Below are 22,087 nucleotides of genomic sequence, written 5' to 3' on the forward strand. Positions count from 1 at the left end.
TGGTTTTAGCACTATCTAGCAGGTGCTCGTTAACTTTCCGCTCAATGTACTTAGCGCATGGATCTGTCATTCTTGGTTATCAAAACAACAAGTTGGATATGGACGCACAGAGTCGCCAAATAAAAAATCATCAAAGACTTTGACGCGGTTGTTTATATGGACTAATGGAACGCTAGTCTAAAATAATAGACGTGTTTCAATCCCTAACGTCTAAGCGGGTTTGAGCAAAAACCGGGGGGGATTTGAAAAATATTGAAATTGTATTAAGTGAAGTATTTTATGTTTGAAATGGATAATAAGGGTTTATATTCATATTTTACAATGTAAGTGAAAAATTATTTTGCATAAAACAAGCATTTAATGCATTAAAACACATTATTTACCTTTCCAATAAAACGAAAGTTGACTGACACAGACAACAATTATGCCAAGCAGAACAACTCAACCCAATCGCAATAACTCGGCCACCTCCGACAAGATTTCGAGATAGACCTCGTAAATACAATCGTAACAAGAAAAACTAATTGAAGAAAAACCCGTCAAACTCATAATTATTTGTTGGATATTTATTTTTGTGTACGGAACTAATACCGTATTTTCTCGACTATAAGACGGGGAAATTGGGTCCCGATTTTTACCCCCAAAGTAGGGGACCCGTCTTATAAGCGAGTCGATAAAATATTAAAAAAAGATTTAAGTCAAAATCAGTTAAATTTTACATAGGGTATTCATCTATCCAGTCTATCGTCTGCTGATATAAGTATGGGGCAATTAAGTAAACAACAACACGAAATCTCTTCACCACGCGTGCTCTGACGTCACACAGTGTACCGTTATATCTGCATTTTTTCTCATGGCGCTTGTCAGTATAATTAGTTTGACAGATATATCAAATCAATAAATTGGAATCTTAATATGATGTAGGTACCTAACTGTCAATTTGATTAAGCAAACAAATGACAATGCGAATATGAATCCTTTATGTTCGTCGCCAATCACGGGACAATATTGCGCATTATTGCTAAACAAACACCTATTCATGCCTTGGCTTTTCGCAGTTATGTTATTGAAGCCATTTATTTTGCCGAAGAACTTCATTGGTGTCTTCAATAAAACAAGAGGGCCATGATGGCCCTGTATCGCTCACCTGTAGCTTTGCTAAATAAAGTGAACATTCTGACCTATTATCATAAAGATCCAATGAAAAGTATGGCCCCTAGAGGCCACTCTTTTATTTGTCCCACTGACCTAGTTTTTTACCCCACATGACCCTATCAGTAGGCAATGCTTCAAACCAAATATTTAAGACCTAGTCCTTGTGGCTTCAGACAAGAAAATTTTAAAGTTTTTTCCTATATAAGCCTATGTAAAACTTGTGACACCCAGGGTGAGGCCTCTTTTCACCACAGGTGCACAAATTGAACAATCTTGGTAGCGGGCCACTAGGTTATGCCACATATAAAATGCCAATGTCTTGTTGGTTTAGACAAGAAGTTTTTTGTTCTATATAAGCCTATGCAAAACTTGTGACTCCCCCCAGGATAGGGCCTCTTCTCCCCAGGGGCATAAATTGAACAATCTTGGTAGAGGACCACTTGGTTATGATACATACCAAATATTGAATGCGTAGGCCTTGCATTTTCAGACAAGAAGATTTTTAAACACTTTCCTTATATAAGCCTATGTAAAACTTGTGACCCCCTAGGTGGGGCCTCTTATCACTTCAGGGGCATAATTTGAATAATCTCGGTAGAGAACCACAAGGTAAAGCTACATACCATATATCAAATGCCTAGGCCTTGTGGTTTTAGACAAGATTTTAAGTTTTCACTAAATAAGCCTATGTAAAACTTGCGACCCCCGGGCAGGGCCTCTTATCACTCCAGAGGCATAATTAGAACAATCTTGGTAGATGTCCATAAAGTAATTATACATGCCAAATATCAAAGCCCTAGGACTTCTAGTTTTGGAGAAGATTTGTTAAGTTTTCCATATCTAAGTCTATGTAAACCACGTGACCCGGGGCGGGGTCATTTTTGACCCCAGGGGCATAATTTGAACAATCTTGGTAGAGGTCCATTAGGTGATGCTACATATCAAATATCAAAGCTCTAGGCCTTGTGGTTTTGGAGGAGAATTTTTTTTTAAGTTTTTCTTATCGGTTACCATGGCAACCAGAGTTTCGCATGGAATCCATGTCTTTGAACGACTTTGGTAGAGCTTCATGCAAGGAACATCCCTGCCAAGTTTCATCATGATTGGCCAAGGGGTTAAGGAGATGTTGTTCGAAGCAAAATGTTGACGAACGACGTACATCAAGCGGTCACAAAAGCTCATTATGTCACTGCGTGACAGGTGAGCTAACCATAGGGCCATGGTGGCCCTGTATCGCTTACCTGCCATCGATCCATACTATTGGGACTTTCAGGATTGCAATGCATCAATATTTTGAGTTACTGGTTCTTCCTTAATTGTTAGTAATTAATGGATGCCACCAGGCGACAAGTTTACTTTGTTGTTAACAATCATGAATGAATGGAAGTTGTCATAGTATATTAATGAGCTAACAAAATACAAACAACATCTTCAAAGGGTTTTATTAATGTGTTTATTAAACATTTACTTGTGCCAAATTTTCTATAAAAACAAACATCTTCAAAATCAACAGAATGCATCAAAAAGTTGTGGGAACAAACCTTGAAAAGTATGATGGAAAAGATGGGTTCAAGGGAATGATATGAAGAAATGTTTTGTTGAATAGGGATTGGTATTAGCTGCAAATACTGAGGGCATTAACAGTTCTAACACTGGACTTTTAACATCAAGGTAACATGAAGGTGATGGTCACAATTGTAAGTGAATGGGAACTACATCAATAATGACAATGATAACATCAATGCAGACACAATGTAGTTGGTGACAACATTTTTACTTTTTCCAGGAAACAACTGAGCTCTAAGTTCTTTGGTTTTTGAATGTTTTAAATGTGTCAGTAATAGTATTCTTGTGCCAAGGTAACTATGACAGACAGATAGGCTAACAAAAATGTACAAATATGTACACTATTATTTGTGTAGACTGCACATACTGTTGAGTACAAATGTGAAACGTTCAATAGTCAGCCAATTGCAAATGAGAACATGAAATTATATTGAATAGTAGCACATTGGTGACATATTTTTAAGATTTTTGCAAACAAGAGGCACATCAGTACCTGTGCTGCACTGGCCTACAGGCTCAAGCAAAGGCCACCTAACAAACATTTTCGCCAAGTTAAATAGAAATACAATCATCGGTTTCTGAAGAAAAGTCATTTAAAGATTTTTCTATTTTTAGCTCTGATGGCCATGTTGTGCAGCGGACCAGAACGGTTTGGGCAATTTGTGTTAACAAGGACCACCAAAGGAACATTTCTGTCAAGTTTACTGAGATAAGATTATTGGTTTTTGATGAAGTTTTTTAAAGGTTTTTCAATTTTTTAATCTTGGCGGCCATGTTGTGCAGCGGAATGGACCCATTTGATAGATTTTGGTTAAGGACCACCCAAGGAACATTTATGTTAAGTCTAATCAAAATCTGATCATCGATTTCTGAAAAGATGTCGTTTAAAACTTTTTCTATTTTTAGCTGCGCCGCCATGTTATGCAGTGGACCAGAAACATTTAGGCAATTTCGGTCAAGGACCACCCCAGCAACATTTCTGTCAAGTTTTTGTTAAAATCTGTTTCAGAAATGTCGTTTAAAGATTTTGCTATTTTACTAACTTGACCTAGATTTCATAGAGATGATCAGTCTGACCAAGTTTCATAAAGATTAGGTCAAAATTGTGACCTCTGTTGTGTTCACAAGGTTTTTCTAATAATTGACCTAGTGACCTAGTTATTGACTGCGGATGACCCAATATCGAACTTGACCTAGATTTTATAGAGATGATTATTCTGACCAACTTGCATTGAGATTAGGCTAAAATTGTGACCTCTATTGTGTTCACAAGGTTTTTGTACTAATTGACCTAGTGACCTAGTTGTTGACCGCGGATGACCCAATATCGAATTTGACCTACATTTTATAGAGATGATCATTCTGACCAAGTTGCATTGAGATTAGGCTAAAATTGTGACCTCTATTGTGTTCACAAGGTTTTTCTACTAATTGACCTAGTGACCTAGTTTTTGACCTGGGTTGACCCAATATGGAACTTGACCTAGCTTATGTTAAGATGATCATTCTGACCAAGTTTCATTAAGATAAGGCTAAAATTGTGACCTCTATTTTGTTCACAAGGTTTTTCTAATAATTGACCTAGTGACCTAGTTATTGACTGCGTATGACCCAATATCGAACTTGACCCAGATTTTATAGAGATGATCATTCTGACGAAGTTGCATTAAGATTAGCCTAAAATTGTGACCTCTATTGTGATCACAAGGTTTTTGTACTAATTGACCTAGTGACCTAGTTATTGACCGCGGTTGACCCAATATCGAACTTGACCTAGATTTTATAGAGATGATCATTCTGACCAAGTTGCATTGAGATTAGGCTAAAATTGTGACCTCTATTGTGTTCACAAGGTTTTTGTACTAATTGACCTAGTGACCTAGTTATTGACCGTGAATGACCCAATATCAAACTTGACCTACATTTTACAGCGATGATCATTCTGACCAATTTGCATTGAGATTAGGCTAAAATTGTGACCTCTATTGTGTTCACAAGGTTTTTCTACTAATTGACCTAGTGACCTAGTTATTGACCGCGGATGACCCAATATCGAACTTGACCTAGATTTTATAGAGATGATCATTCTGACCAAGTTGCATTGAGATTAGGCTAAAATTGTGACCTCTAATGTGTTCACAAGGTATTTCTACTAATTGACCTACTGACCTAGTTTTTGACCCCAGATGACCCAATATCGAACTTGACCTAGATTTCATAGAGATGATCAGTCTGACCAAGTTTCATAAAGATTAGGTCAAAATTGTGACCTCTGTTGTGTTCACAAGGTTTTTCTAATAATTGACCTAGTGACCTAGTTATTGACTGCGGATGACCCAATATCGAACTTGACCTAGATTTTATAGAGATGATTATTCTGACCAAGTTGCATTGAGATTAGGCTAAAATTGTGACCTCTATTGTGTTCACAAGGTTTTTGTACTAAATGACCTAGTGACCTAGTTGTTGACCGCGGATGACCCAATATCGAACTTGACCTACATTTTATAGAGATGATCATTCTGACCAAGTTGCATTGAGATTAGGCTAAAATTGTGACCTCTATTGTGTTCACAAGGTTTTTCTACTAATTGACCTAGTGACCTAATTATTGACCGCGGATGACCCAATATCGAACATGACCTAAATTTTATAGAGATGACCATTCTGACCAAGTTGCATTGAGATTAGGCTAAAATTGTGACCTCTATTGTGTTCACAAGGTTTTTCTACTAATTGACCTAGTGACCTAGTTTTTGACCCCAGATGACCCAATATCGAACTTGACCTAGATTTTATAGAGATGATCAGTCTGACCAAGTTTCATAAAGATTAGGTCAAAATTGTGACCTCTATTGTGTTCACAAGCAATTGTGAACGGACGGACGGACGGACGACGGACGAAGAGTGATCACAAAAGCTCACCTTGTCACTACGTGACAGGTGAGCTAAAAATAAACTAAAACAAACATATGTTGTTATTGATTAATTATTACAATTTCGATAAGTAACGACCTGTTCTGCAAACTTATGTACTCATTTTTAACCTACCTCCAAATAGAGAGCTCACAGTTGACCGCCATTTTCTTTGAGTAAAACAAAAAGAGTTACTGCGAAAGTCGATAATTGTCCATTGAGCATTTTTAAACATTAGGAAGAATTTTAGCATTTTAGATTTGCTTAAAAATTGACCCCGTCTTATAAGCGAGTCGCAAACAAAAAGCACCAGATTTCATGGGCAAAGTTAGGGGGCCGTCTTATAAGCGAATCGCCTTATAGTCGAGAAAATATGGTATAAAATAACATTATCTGGTAATATTTCTTGTTTTTATGATATTTTATAGACGCAATATGCTTTAACCCGGAATCCTGATCGGAATAACTACCCACTTTTGGTACAAAACAATTTGTACGTGAAGGATTTGCCATATCAAAAAACATAAAAAAATCCGTCAACGTACAATTATTTGGACTAATGGAACGCAGAAAAGCATTACATTTTTTGTTTGGTCACAAAGTCAAACATCCACAGAGGGAAACGGAAAGAGGGTCTTACTGGTTGAGTTTACTGTAAAAATAAGCTAGTTGCATAGGACACTAGGCCAGAGTTTTTTATTTTTTGTTTTACGGGAGCGTCGTACCTAAATATTGCAAAACCCAAATAAGAAAAACATTCAAATTCCTAACTTTATTTTTATTTTTTTCCGCTGCCCGTTTCTTCGATCTCCGATAGAAAATAAAATTTACTGTTTTTTAACCTATTGCTAATTTCACAACAACAAAAAGTTATCGCGCACAATTTCCAAGATGGCGGAAGCCGAGGCTTATTGCTTATGATGTTAACTGAAATATGTTTCATTCTTTTGTGATATCACATGCATATTGTATGCCATGATGAAAATAAAACCTGAAACTAGCTAATTATCATCATCTAAGCGCTTGTAAGGAAAAATGGCCGCCTTTTACGAAATTTTAAAGTGGATTTAGTTTAAAGACTGTTGTTCATAAAATCAGTGCGTTTGTCATTTTGTGATATTTCAGAAAGGAATTGTATTTTCTTTGTACTAAAGCATAAAATCACTTAAATATTTCTGTGTGTAGACCTGTTTACAGGGTGATACACTGAAAATTGAAATTTGCTGTACAGGTTCCGACTACAAAAAAAGACGAGAATGTGACAATGGATTTGGCTTGTTTGTCTAAAGACAATAAAGTTATACCAATATATTGCATACCATTTTAATGGGCATTGGCTCCTCTTTTCATGTCACCCATTTTAAAATGGATTGTTTGCATGTTGATTAAGAAACTAAAAAAATGGACTTTACTGTGAAATCTGGTAAGAAACTAAGTTTGAGTTACATACCTTGTTTCTTTTCTTGTATATCAAAGACATTAATTTTTTTCAGATGTGTTGTTTATGTCAATATATGTTCCCAAAATGATATTAATCAATATTTTAGACAGAATCAATGTGCCAGATGCCTTATGTTTTGCCAGTGCAGTTTCAGTGACTATAAAAAGCACTACAAAAGTATATATGCTCATATTAAAATCATACATATATAATAATTTATGTGTAATTTTACTAATTTTTATTTAAAAGTGCAGTGTTAAATACTGTAGAGTTACAGTTGAAGAATTTATTTACATTGGTGTGAATCAGTTGACTTGTGGCGTTTAGGGAGTAAAATGAATATCCAAAATTAATGTTCAAAAAGTTCCTTAAACGTGCATTATGCACCAGATTAAGCACCAGTTATTTTTAACTTTTTTCTCGACGCTCATTTTACGACATCTTTTTCTTAATTTTATTCCCTCCTCCTGGCGCTTATTTTTGAAAACTTTCCTGTAAAACAAAAAATAAAAAACTCTGGCCCTACTCAATGTCTACTTTTGCTCATGTTTAATTTTGATGCAAAGTGATTCCATCATTCATGATCTTTACACGGACATGTAATTTTTGGTATAATTTTGTATTTGCTTGCAAATTAGCGATTTAAAAACAACAACAAGAGTTGAACATATATTCAATAACAATGTTTTCCACGAATATTGGTGCATTTCTGATTGCTGTGTAAGTGTAAAGAAGAAGTGCCAGAAACTCAACTTTCGCAAAACATTTACACGTACCTAAAAAAATTGTACTTGGATCGCTGAGATAAAATTTAAACTCTATCACAGAGAAAGATGTCTTCTTTTTCTTGCTCTCGTCGTTTGTTTTAACTTCTGGCACATCTGATGGCCGTTTTCTTGATTTCTTTTGAGATGTTTTTGTATCGTCCATGCTGCCCATGGAGGCCGCCATTTTGAAAGTCACGTGATTTCAATTACTCTTAGATAGGAGGTTTAGGACGAAAGAAAAACTCCACGAAAGAAAGTAAGTGTTCATTTCTTTCTAATCTAAACGTATTTCTCATTATTTCTGCTTCATAACACCATAATTTTAAATGCAAATAATATGTTCGTATTATAAAAATAACCCGTTTAACATTAATTAGGTTACGCACAGCTAATCTTATCAACAGGTTACATCCAACTAAGTTTTAAATCAGAACAACTTTATTTGATTAAGGCGACTATAAATTAATTGGTTGATTTTCATCCCAGTCCGTCTCCATTTTTCGTCGGTCCTGATTTTCGTTTTGACTGAAATAACAATTTTGAACTAGGGTATGGTCCCTTTTACAATGAAAAAGAGGATGAACACATTCAATGGTCAAATGTTGTGAAGATACAGCTGTACTGCTTAACATAGACGTCCTCAGCCGAGTGCCTATCTGTCACTGGGTGTTTCTCCCCTTATCTCGGTACACCCTCTAGATGGTGGGGCAGGTAGTGGTGATCAGTCACTACCTTGTCTATGTTGACTTCCAAGTCAGTTTACTGCATCATAGCCAGAGCCAACTGGACGCCCTCTCTTCAGCTCTCCCAAGGTCTTTCTGACTCGACCCTTAATGCCCACAGCTCCCAGCATTTTCCACACCGACTGTGATGGAAATCCTCTACATCCAATTTCCACTGGGAAGATCCATGTCTTCCAACCCCTCTCCCTACATGAGTCTACCAAGTCATATAAGAAAAAAAATGGATGAATATCTAGCAATTAAGTTTTTTATTGGCCTAATGTTCACTGAACTTAAAAATGAATGCAAACATGACTCAGGGATACAGGGTAGGGCACCTCATGAATCCTCTATTCACGATTGAAGCCAAATTTAATTTTGTTTCCAAAGGGATGTTGTGGCCTTTATTCATTCATAAAATGCACATCTCAATTATCACGTACAAAGTGTACATGTAGATTTCACATTGACTTAGAACTACCTTATTAAGGTAGTTCTAAGTAAATGTGAAATCTACATGTACACTTTGTAATGCATGCACAAAAGTGCATTTTGCGGTTTTGTATTTTCAGTATAAAGTATGTGTAATTTGTTTCGCTTATAATGGAAATATTAATATAACTAGCATAAAAGCATAAGAGTAAAAATGGAGCTTGCTGATTAGCAGTTTAAAAAATAGAGCAATATCATCATGATATATATTTGGAATATGTGCTTTTGAGATGTTGATTTAAGGGGTCACTTCAAACATTTTTGCCTTGTATTTTTGTATTAAAATTAATGTTAAAACACCAAATAAAACAGAAATAAAGATCATAGCAATAAACTTTAAATTAAAATGTATTAACTTATAGTTCAACAAAAGTAATTTCAAATAAGTAATGTGCAATATTTTGAATAAAGAATAATGTCCAAAATATCTTCACTGATCCTGGTATTTTTTAATGTCGAATCCACATGAAATATTGAACTGACTATAATAATTGAATCAAGCATCAAAATGTAATATTTCAGAACAATTCCCTAAAAATATTGGAATATAATCCTCAAAGAAAGTTTTAATTAATTCCAATATATAAGATGTGTTCTAGTACTGCTGAAAGTTTTGTTAAGACTTATAAGCTTTCTGAAGAAGGTTTAACTTCTCCAAAATACCACAAAACAGAAGCTTGCCCATTACAAAATGAAAAATATGTTCAAAAACATACTACAAAAGTCAAATCTAGAACTTTACCTGAAATTCTAATAAAATAATGTTCATTCTAAACTTAAATATATGAAATGAGAAGAAAGTTTAGAACATTCTTAACAAATCTTGACAAATACAGGCTGAAATACCATAGGGGAAAACATAGTTTATTTTAAGGAATCGTAAGATTAGCATTTAGAGGAAAGTAGATTATTAAATAATAAAATACTGAATTTAAAACGCATATATATGATGTAACATTGTATACTAGTACAATACTTTTATACCTAAAAAAACTGAAGGATATTTATTTTCATTATCTCAAAATTAAAAGGATCTTAATTTACTTCCCAATCAATATAACAGACACCTAGATCTGTTCATTCCCACAATATGAAATCTTGGATCTGCCCACCTCTGATAATAATCTAAAACTAGTATAATATAGAAGATGGCAGATAAATGCTTGTCATAAATTTGATACACCATTTTTGTGTTTATTTTAGGATAATTTTATACCTCACTAAATTATTATCATGAGATTTTATATCTCACTAAAATCTTATCATTATGTTTCAGATAAGGCCATTGTTCCATCACTGAATGATAACAGCACTGACATGGCATCACAACCTATGGTAATATCTATGAATGATTGATGTTTGTAACTTCATGATTGTTAATGTTTGTTAATGCTAAATGTGTTTGACAACAAATTGTAACTTGTAAACATTTTATTATAATGCAAAGATATAACCATGCATCTATCTTTTCAAAGACAAAATAGTAATTAACACTATTGTGTATTTATAAAATGTAATGTTTATAAATTTACAATACTTTTATTGTTAGATATTCAATTGTCATTTTATCTTAACAAAACAAGAAATATGTTGATATCAGGCTCTTAAACGGACACAATGTAGCTTAAGGCAATTTTAATGCATTTTTAAGTATAACTCATTTGAATTTAATGATCAAAACAAAAAAGCGTATGATTTGTGTACAGATAAAAAAATGAAAGCAATATGTTTTTTTAAATTGGGAATCTGTTGATTAAAAATTCCTATTGATTAAAGGGACTATACACCAAATTGGCACCAAAAAAAGTATTTTTCTGTAACGAATGTCAGGACAATTATTTAATAAAATGTTTTGCTCTTTGATATCATAATTGTAAAAAAAATATATCAAAATGTAAAAAAAAAAATCGAGTCGGAGACCGAGTTCGAACTGGAGTCGCTAAAATTGCAGTCCAGTGTTGTATCCACTGTGCTACGAAGGCTTACCCGAAATCGTTGGAATATTTAAGCTATATACCTAACTTGGTAATATCACGTGATAACATCGACTAGCCAATCACGCATAAGAATGAATTCTACTAGGTTTACATACCTAGTAATCTTTTTTAATGGAAAAATACAAAAAAAATGCGAACAATTAATTACCTGTAAACTATGTGGAACTTTAGTTAGTTAGTTTCAATGCATTGTACACAACGATACCAACATTATGTCAGTTTTTGACAATTTCCTTTTTTTTTTCGCTATTTCAACATACGGTGTATAGCCCCTTTAAGGCTAATAAGTAATATATTATTTATTTTTTTGCATCAACCTATATTGTGCCCCTTTAAAATAATAAAGTACTTATATTGAGTAGCTTTATGTAAGGATTCAACACATGAATACAAAGGCCAGTCAGGAACAATTTCCCCAATTATGCTCGTTTTATAATTGATATAGATAATTGGTATACAATGTAGTTAGGATATTGTAACAGAAAAAATATTTTAGGAAATCACAGAAGTTTTATGGATTACTTGGAAAAATAATGGTAGGATGCAGAACCGAAAGTGTTCGTTTTTCCATTAATTTGCATTCTAAATATAATTTTAATTCAATAGTTACATGGCAATTATATAATAATTATATGCTTATTGTTTTGCTGTTTTGTTGTAAATTGAAAATTAAAGCAAACATGTTAGTCATAGTCACAGGGGTTTCTCTCGATTTTTTTCCCAATATAATATATTGTATATAAACTATATATGGGGTATATATTTTTGGAGGGAAACCTCTGTTTGTCTATAAATTAAATATATAGCGCATCTTTTTTCGAGTGATACCTCTGTGTATATTTAAATTACATATTGGGTATTTATTGTTTGAGTGAAACCTCTGTGTGTCTATAAATTATGTATACTAGTAGGGTATTTATTTTTCAAGAGAAGCCCCTGTGGTCATAGTAGTGTTTTAGCCAGTTTATCAAATAAACAGGATGCTGCAAAAGAGGGACAGGGTGATATTAGGGAAAAGTGCACACTGTATTGGCCTGTGTTTAGAAATTGAACATTATGATTTTGATGGAAAATAATGGGAAGTGCGCTAATTGTAATAAGTAAAACTTGCTTTCAATTGTAAAATATGTTAAGTTTGTATGAATTTAGAATCTTATTTTAAGTTTCAATCAAAACAAATGATTTTTTTTTATTATCTTAAGAATTTAATTGTATGAAGGAAGGAGGGTGCCCATTCTGGTCTCCATGAGGGGAGAAGGGGGCTAACATAAAGGCCAGGGTGCTGCACCCTTTCAGTCCACTTTGGCAAAAAAGGATAAAAAGTTGTCAGAGTGATAACTTGACAATGCCTGCACCCATGGCCCTCAAACTTGACTTGGAGGTTGGGCCTGACCAGTAGCTGACGCCTATTGTTTTGGGGGCTCATCAGGTCAAAGGTCAAGGACACAGTGACCTTGAATGGTAAAAGGTTGTCAGAGTAAAACTCAACAATACTTGCACCCATATCCCTCATAATTAAATTGGAAGTTGGGCCTGACCAGTAGATGACCCCTAATGTATTTGGGGGGTCATCAGGCCAAAGGTCAAGGTCACATTGACCTTGAATGGTAAAAGATTGTCCATGTGATAACTCGACAATGCCTGCACCCATGGCCCTCAAACTTGACTTGGAGGTTGGGCTTGACCAGTAGCTGACCCCTATTGTTTTTGGGGCTCATCGGTTCAAAGGTCAAGGTCACATGTACCTTGAATGGTAAAAGGTTGTTCGAGTGATAACTTGACAATGCCGGCACTCTTGGCCCTCATAGTTGATTTGGAGGTTCGGACTGACCAGAAGATGACCCCTATTGTATTTGGATGTCATCGGGCCAAAGGTCAAGGTCACAGTGACCTTGAATGGTAAAAAGTGGTCCATGTGATAACTCGACAATGCCTGCACCCATGGCCCTCAAACTTGACTTGGAGATTGGGCCTGACCAGTAGCTGACCCCTTCTGTTTTTTTGGCTCATCGGGTGAAAGGTCAAGGTCACAGTGACCTTGAATGATAAAAGGTTGTTCCGAGTGATAACTCAACAATGCCTGCACCCCTGGCCCTCAAACTGGACTTGGATGTTGGGTATGATCAGTAGATGACCCCTATTGTTTTTAGGGGTCATTGGGCCAAAGGTCAAGGTCACAGTGACCTTGAATGGTAAAAGGTTGTCCATGTGATAACTCGACAGTGCCTGCACCCATGGCCCTCAAACTTGACTTGGAGGTTGGCCTGACCAGTAGATGACCCCTTTTGTTTTGGGGGCTCATCGGGTGAAAGGTCAAGGTCACAGTGACCTTGAATGGTAAAAGGTTGTTCGAGTGATAACTCAACAATGCCTGCACCCATGGCCCTCAAACTGGACTTGGATGTTGGGCCTGACCAGTAAATGACCCCTATTGATTTTAGGGGTCATCGGTTCAAAGGTCAAGGTTACAGTGACCTTGAACGAAAAAAGCTTGTCTGTGTGATAACTTGTCAATGCCTGCACTCATGGCCCTCAAACTTGACATTTAGATTTTTGGTGACCAGCTGATGACTCCTATGGATTTTGAGGTCAAAGGTCATGGTCATAACACACTCTATCCTCAAACTTTGAATGGTCATAATCTTAAAACTGCCTCAACGGCATCCAATGTCAGTGACAAATCAGCTGTCATTTCGGTTCATGCATATTTCATTCAATTATCCATATAATCCTGACAACATGGCGCTCAGGGGAGTCATAATGTTTGACAAACATCTCTTGTTGAAGCTGAATTGAATTGAATTGAAATTATGTCATAGCTTAATATTATGATACATTCCTTTTTATATGTAATGAGTCATTCTTCAATTGTCCACGTATTCAGACAGTACACAAAAGGCGAAATAGCTGTGCCCAACTTTGATTACGTCTCATACATTTAATCATTATTTAACTGGCATAATGTTCTTGTATATTAACATGTGTTGCTAAATAGTAAAATTATTGATAAAACAGAAAATTATACTGTTCAATATGCATAATCAATTGTTTGAAATTTTGTCAGGATTTGGACCACCATTACTCTCCATCGCGCTGGTCGCACAGGATGGGTGCAGATGAAGTAATAAAGGCACACATAAAGTCGCTTAAAGATGGTATGTAATTTGATGTTTTACTTATGCTCATTTCTGACCCAACAATATTGGGCATGATGAGGTCACGCATTGTCACATAAAGACGCTTACATCATGTAGGTACTTTGATGTTTTACTTCTGCTTACTACTGCACCCCCATGATATCTCCCATAACCCTCTTGGTTGAATAAGCTGTACTACTGATAGACAATGATTTTACACAGTTTATTTCACAGTGTGTGTATACCAGGGAGCTATGTTAGTCTAAAATAATAGACGTGTTAAACGGGATTCTTCCAATCCCTAACGTCAGGAAGGTTTTGCCATATCAAAAATCGTAAAAAAAAAATCCGTCAACGTATAATTATTTGGACTAGGGGCTATGTTAGGGGTGTAGACTGCGCTATGTTTCAATTAAAATGATGAAGAACTAGTCAAGTTATCTTTGTTTTAAGTCCTCATTCAAAGCCAAATATTGCCTTCCGACGTAGCATTTATGACGCAATTATCACGTGGTACATTTCAGGCTTAAAGTGCCGCTGTGCACTTATGCTGATTGTAGATAAGTGATAGGATGATGTTTTACTTATGCATGCTTCAGATTATAGCCTTGGAAGTGTTTCGGTTAAGTTTATTAGTGTTTCGATAATAATAAATGCTATTGATTTTATAATGCTTTTATATTTAACCTTTTGTGATGATGTTCATTATTTTTTATTAAATGTACACAATGACAAAGCTATTTTGGTGGTGCTAGGAAGCGAGGCAGCCAAGCAAGGTAATCTTGACTGTGAAATCGGGTTTCCATATGGAGAATCAGAGAATGAACGCTTGGACATATTTGGGGCACAGACGCTCCCAGGAGGTATGTATACTAATAGTATAGTTTATAATATTTTTTGTATTTCTAATGTACACTTAGGTCTGATATTTAACTGATGATTTTGTCTTGAATAATGTTTTTATCCTTTGTGTAGTTGTAGATGTAGTTAAATGTTATTGTTTTTCTTAATTTTCAACAGCTCAGGAAAGCACTTTTATCTTGGAAAAACCATCATCATAATTAGTTTTTATTACATTGGAAACATCTATTCTCTCACACCCTCTTTTGCAGGTGCCCCCATATTTGTTTACATTCATGGTGGATATTGGCAAGATTTATCGTTAAGTTTTATTTTACATGTATTTTTACATTTCATTAGAGAAAGAAATATGACTTACTTAAATCTTAATTATGTATTCTATAGAACAAATTTAGATATATTGAAATCTTGTTTTGTGCAGAAATTGTATTCAGTAAAGAAATATGTTATTTTTTAAGGAGAAAACTCGTGTTAATAACATATCAGAAAAAATACTTTCAATGCTTAACCGAAATAATTTTAAAATGATTTCATCAAACTCCTTTTAGACGAGAAATGTCCAGTTTCATGGCAACAACTTTCTGTCGAGCAGGAGCTGTTGTGGCTGCAATTGGATATGAATTAGCACCAAAAGGTATAAAACGAATATGGTTAGCTCTAAATAAGGTCATTGTTTTTTCATCTTTGGGGCTTGTCCATTGTATGATGTATGAAAGATCTATAATGTATATTTTGACCTAAATTTAATAATTGACTGAACCAAAATGTTTCAATGTGAAAAGCATTGAGAAAATTGTTCACAAAATTTGATTGAAAGAGAAACGTCTTTGGTTTTATTCTTTACAGGCAAAAATTAAAATGAAATATATGCGAATATAAAAAAAATATTATTATAATATCATACTGGTAAGCCGGTATGGAATATTCAGACTTAAACCAGATCAGTTAATCAGTATGCTTAAATTGAACAGGAGTCAATATTATTTCATAACGACTTTTAAATGATGAATATGATTCGATAATTATTTTCGTCATATTTTTTAGATTATTAATATGATTCGACAATGATTTCCGTCACAAACCTTAAAAGGTTAATATGATTCAATAATGAATTTTGTCATAAATTAAAAAAAATCCATATTATTAGATAACGATTTTCCTCATCACTTTTAAATATTCAATAATACCGGATAACAATAATAACATTCAAATGATGAATACTATTGGGTAACGATTTTCATCATAACGTTTAAATGATGGTGTATTTTGATTTTCCAGTCAACATGGCGGAGATCATTCGACAGGTGACTAAGGCAGTCAGTTTTGTACTCACCATGGCAACCAGGAGAGGATCAAGGTTGGTCTTTGAATAAGACAGAAACAGAAGTTATTGTTATACGTCGCTCTATGTTGTCTGTACCTGATTCTTTTACAGGGTCAAATGGGATCTTTATGCTTCTTTTGTTGTAAGGTTCAATAGCTATTTTCTCCTTTTGTTTTACCATTAGAATATTTTATTTTTTTAATTGGGCCAGTGAGTTAACAAATAATACGATTTGGTATCTATATTGACATTATTATGGTCTCGATGTGCTAAAACAAGACCAATGTTTGAGTATAAACTTGTCCTGTTTGTTTTAATGCTTGGAAGCAAGCTACATATTTCAAATTTCAATAATCAGATATCAAATAAAATAGCACATACATGTTCATTTTATTTTTTCGTAAGAATGCATCTTCTTAAAGCTATACTTTTTTCAGTGGTGTCTACCTGTGTGGCCATTCTGCTGGAGGTCATTTGGCCGCTATGATGCTGGCGCACAATTGGATGGACACATGTATGGTCGGCCCAAGTCTCATTCGAGGTATTAACAAATTAAACAGCGGGTTGAACAAGTGGTATCATGGGTATCCGCCTATCATTTGTTGCTAGTCCCAGCAGGCTTCATTACTTCCAGAATACAAGTCTGATCTAAGTTAAATAGTTTTGTATAATTAGTATTGAGGTGGTTATTTATGAAATATAAGAGATTGGAGTTCAGGTGCGTTGGTTTTCAAGCACTCTATGATAATAATATAATACAACAAGCGTAAAATCCAACAACACCATGTTTTAATTGGATGTACATTAAAAGCACACAAATTTCTAGGTAAAGGTAACATTAAGGAAAGGACATTGATGGTATGTCGTTTTACCTGTGCTCATATGATACAAAAATTATTGCTAATGTAGGAATTGATCCAAATTCAATGACATAGATGTTCTTTTTGATAAATATGTTTATTGACATGCAGGATGTTTATTGACATGCAGGATTTTTTTCAATTATTACAACAAGTACTTTATTCTGTATATTGTTCTACAGGTGCTGTTCTAGTGAGTGGAGTTTACGATCTTACACCAATTGTAAGCACGTATGTGAACAAGCCTTTAAAAATGTCAAAGTAAGCTTACCAAAGTTTTTTCCAACTTTTCAAGTTCTAGATCGTCTGCATGTTCAAAGCAAAATAATCTTTTCAATAAAAAGTAATGTTCGAACTTTGAAAACTTCTTTCTTGTATTTGCTTGTTTTTGCAATAGTTGTGAAATATTGTTTATACTGTTTACCGCTATATAATAAGGTTTTCGATTAGCATGCCCCTTATAATGTTGTGGCGTCAATGTTGTGATGCACTTTAAACTAGACTTGGATAAGAGGTTTGCTACATGATCATTCATGTAGTTCCATTTGAAGATCCATATGAACTTACAGCGAAAGAAATACCTTATTCTTCATTCTCATCCTATATAACCTTTCAATTAAAACAGATGAAACGGAAAACAAACAAATATGACGATTCAAAGTTTATTTCAGAAAGCAATCGATCACATATGAAAACATTAATATTCACATTTACAATTATAGGATAAACACATATTTCGTTCATTATTATTCAAATTATTATAATATTTTATTAAAAATACATTGATGTTTAACATTGGAATTTCCTGGGATTTTTCAGTTACATTAAAGATAATTTTCATACTTAAAGCACTAATATTCAAGTATTTATTAACAAATGTAAGACCAATGAGTGAATAAATTAAAAAAACAACAAATGTTTAAAAACATTATAAATGATGGTCCGTAAGTTTCAGAAGATGGTCCGTTATGTCCCTAAATCTGGTCCGTAGTGTCCCTAAATCTGGTCCGTAATGTCCATTGTCCGTAGTGTCCGTGACCCCCTTGTACGAATGAAATCGCAATGTTTTTTGTCAATATTTAAATATTACCTACGATAAATGGACAAAACTTTGGTGCAGGAATTTGAAAGTTTCCCATCCATTTTATTTCAACAACATATACAAAAAGTAAACACCCATTTTCTTTTAAATTTCGGATGAAAATCTAAAATGCATTTTATTACCTCCCTTCCACCCTCAGGTCTGATGCAGTCCAACACAGCCCCATAACCCACATCGACAACATAACCCAGTACAGTCAGAATAGGCGAATACTAGTGGCATTCGGGGACCATGATCCTCCAGAATTCCAGCGACAAAGCACGGAGTTCAATACTGTATGTTCCAGTACATTTATTGTTTAATGTTTGTAAGGCTTTTGCATTTGATAACATTCAATAAGTTTGCAAGTGTTTTGTTAATGGACTTGTTTATGTACTTTTCTATGCATTAGTACTTACGTACTTGTGCACTGCAATACATGTCACGTGACTTCTGAAATTATGTGAAACGAAGATTGAAATACAAACTGAACGAAGTTTTATACATTTTGTAATCGATGCATTTCATACTCTAATTATACATCTAGGTTACCGCGTGGAACAAAGAATTTAGTTTTGACTGTTATTATCTGGTGTTAATTCAAAATATGATTACATTTTGTTACACACTGATAAGCATAAGTGTACTACCCCTAACGACGGTACTATCCCTAATGACGGTACTATCCCTAAAGACGGTACTATCCCTAATGACGGTACTATCCCTAACGACGGTACTATCCCTAACGACGGTACTATCCCTAACGACGGTACTATCCCTAATGACGGTACTATCCCTAACGACGGTATAAAATAATTAACTTTGAATAACATGAAAAGAATGAAACACATGCGAATTGAGTTATTATCATACTTATTTATACTTAGTCTTTGTGAGACTTTAAATAACTTTCTTATTTTTGTTTTACTTCAGAGCTTGATACAAGGTGGTATTCACTCAGCAATGATGATTGTTCCCGACTGTGACCACTTTAATGTCATCGAGAATCTCCAGAAAGAAGACTATATTCTCACACAGGTAATTGAATGAACATGTTTGTAGTTTTATTAATAAATATTAATATGTTTTTGTTACCTTTAAATAAACATATTTCGGGACACCCATACATGTAAATCATATTTTCATTTGTAAAAAGCCACATGATCTGATGATAAAAGCAGCATTCTTAATACTAAATAACAATGATAGTTTTTAAGGTTTTATTGATTCGATAAAAAAGTTAAAACAATTATGCATGATTTCATTTCCGTGTTACATTCATTGTACATCAACTATTAGTTATCAAATCATTCAAAATGAATGTCACATAGCACAATATTAGTGATCAAATCATTCAAACTGAATGCCACATAGCAAAACAAGTAACCAAATCATTCAAACTTGATGTAACATAGCAATATAAGTGATCAAATCATTCAATCTGAATGTAACATTACAATATTAGTGATCAAATCATTGAAACTGAATGTAACATAGTAATATTAGTGATCAAATCATTCAAACTTAATGTAACATAGCAATATAAGTGATCAAATCATTCAAACTTAATGTAACATGGCAATATAAGTGATCAAATCATTCAATCTGAATGTAACATAGCAATATTAGTGATCAAATCATTGAATCTGAATGTAACATAGCAATATTAGTGATCAAATCATTGAAACTGAATGTAACATTACAATATTAGTGATCAAATCATTCAAACTTAATGTAACATAGCAATATTAGTGATAAAATCATTCAACAATATTAGTGATCAAATCATTTAAACTTGATGTAACACAGCATTATAAGTGATCAAATCATACAAACTTAATGTAACATAGCAGTATTAGTGATCAAATCATTCCAACTTAATGTCACATAGCAATATTAGTGATCAAATCATTCCAACTTAATGTAACATAGCAATATTAGTGATCAAATCATTTAAACTTAATGTCACATAGCAATATTAGTGATCAAATCATTCCAACTTAATGTAACATAGCAATATTAGTGATCAAATCATTTCAACTTAATGTCACATAGGAATACTAGTGATCAAATCATTCCAACTTAATGTAACATAGCAATATTAGTGATCAAATCATTCCAACTTAATGTCACATAGCAATATTAGTGATCAAATCATACAAACTTAATGTAACATAGCAATATTAGTAAATCATTCAATCTGAATGTAACATAGCAATATTAGTGCTCAAATCATTCAAACTTTATTTAACATAGCAATATTAGTGCTCAAATCATTCAATCTAATGTAACATAGCAATATTGGTGCTCAAATCATTCAAACTTTATTTAACATAGCAATATTAGTGCTCAAATCATTCAATCTAATGTAACATAGCAATATTAGTGCTCAAATCATTCAAACTTTATTTAACATAGCAATATTAGTGCTCAAATCATTCAATCTGAATGTAACATAGCAATATTAGTGCTTAAATCATTCAATCTAATGTAACATAGCAATATTGGTGCTCAAATCATTCAAACTTAATGTAACATAACAATATTAGTGCTCAAATCATTCAAACTTAATGTAACATAGCAATATTGGTGATCAAATCATCCAAATTGAATTCAGAATATTACATCATTCTCGGATTTTATCATCAAAAATAAAACAACAACAACGTTCATCAAACAAACATCAAATAAAATGTGAAGGCAGGAATCAAATTTAATACAAGTAGCATAATTACACTTATGTTCGGGAAGAACTTCAAACTTGACACTTAAATAAAATGTTCATGAATTCTTCTGGCATGTTGTATGACCGAATCATTCAAACCAAATGTAACACAGACATTGGAATACTATTGTATTTTGTACTTATGCTTGCAAAGCAAGCATATTTACACTTCTGATGTCAAGAGTGAGTTCAGGTCAGTTATCATGGACTGACTGTTATTCAATATTAAACAACATCAAGACAAATACTTCTGATTAAAACACACAAGGATTTCCCTTTTTGTCGCTATCCTTTTATTAATACTTGATAACATTGCTAGGTTCAAATGTTGAAATCTTTATGTAAAAAAATATTTTCGAAAGCAGTTTTCATTATTTTAGAACTTGATTTCTTGCAGGAGACGCTAAGGATTATGGGTTTGAACGTTGGAAATATATTGGAGACGATGGACAAAGCCAGCATTTCAAACTGAGTTTGAGAGTATTCTGATTAAAGAGTATTTTTTATGTAAAATTTCGTCAAAATACAAGGAAACATGTAGAAAGACCGCAACATTTTGGTCATTGTTTGTGTACATCATTTCAAACCACACGTTAAGCATCCTTGTACTACTCATTTACGCTCTCACCTCAACAGTATTTACAATAATGTTAAAAACATAATTATAGTAATACGAAATACCAATCATTATTGTGTCAGTGATTTGTGTGCGATTCAGGTTTTGTCTGTTTAATAAAGATTATTATTTAGAGACCATCAAAGAAAATTAACGTGAAGAAGCATCATGTGACATATACTCGACACTGTTAATTAAGGGTCGTCTTTGACTTTGTTAAATATTGATATAGACCGACTGATATCTGACAAAAGCCTAAAGAAAAGGTTGCTAACTGGCATGCCGAGAAAAAACATTAGTTCAATAGAGTTCAATATTTTACTTAGGTTTAATTGCTATAGGAATGTGAAAAAACCTGTTGTTTTTGTAAGTGACCCTTAACTTGTTTTGTTGGGTGTATGTTTTCCGTCTTTTTACCACTTTTAAC

General features: G+C 33.8%; 2 protein-coding genes across 2 annotated transcripts in view; one reads left to right on the plus strand and one right to left on the minus strand.

The window, feature by feature from the left end:
- The window catches only part of LOC128238966 (nucleolar pre-ribosomal-associated protein 1-like), a 46,678-nt gene extending 38,659 nt beyond the window's left edge, over nucleotides 1–8,019 (minus strand). The window contains exon 1 of the mRNA XM_052955337.1: nucleotides 7,855–8,019. Within this exon, the coding sequence (XP_052811297.1) occupies nucleotides 7,855–8,017 (163 nt within the window). The 5' untranslated portion in view covers nucleotides 8,018–8,019. The remainder of the gene's footprint in view (nucleotides 1–7,854) is intronic.
- A 50-nt stretch (nucleotides 8,020–8,069) lies between these two features.
- Nucleotides 8,070–21,577, plus strand: LOC128236539 (kynurenine formamidase-like). Its single transcript, XM_052951456.1, has 12 exons — nucleotides 8,070–8,101; nucleotides 10,336–10,394; nucleotides 14,121–14,211; nucleotides 14,949–15,056; nucleotides 15,306–15,354; nucleotides 15,603–15,688; nucleotides 16,333–16,411; nucleotides 16,816–16,919; nucleotides 17,421–17,499; nucleotides 18,480–18,615; nucleotides 19,253–19,357; nucleotides 21,442–21,577. Exons 2-12 carry the CDS (start codon nucleotides 10,377–10,379, stop codon nucleotides 21,514–21,516), a joined length of 930 nt encoding a protein of 309 aa, XP_052807416.1. The 5' UTR covers nucleotides 8,070–8,101; nucleotides 10,336–10,376; the 3' UTR covers nucleotides 21,517–21,577.
- Nucleotides 21,578–22,087: the final 510 nt, after the last annotated feature.

Source organism: Mya arenaria, chromosome 6 (genome assembly GCF_026914265.1).
Source record: "Mya arenaria isolate MELC-2E11 chromosome 6, ASM2691426v1".
Classification (NCBI taxonomy): domain Eukaryota; kingdom Metazoa; phylum Mollusca; class Bivalvia; order Myida; family Myidae; genus Mya; species Mya arenaria.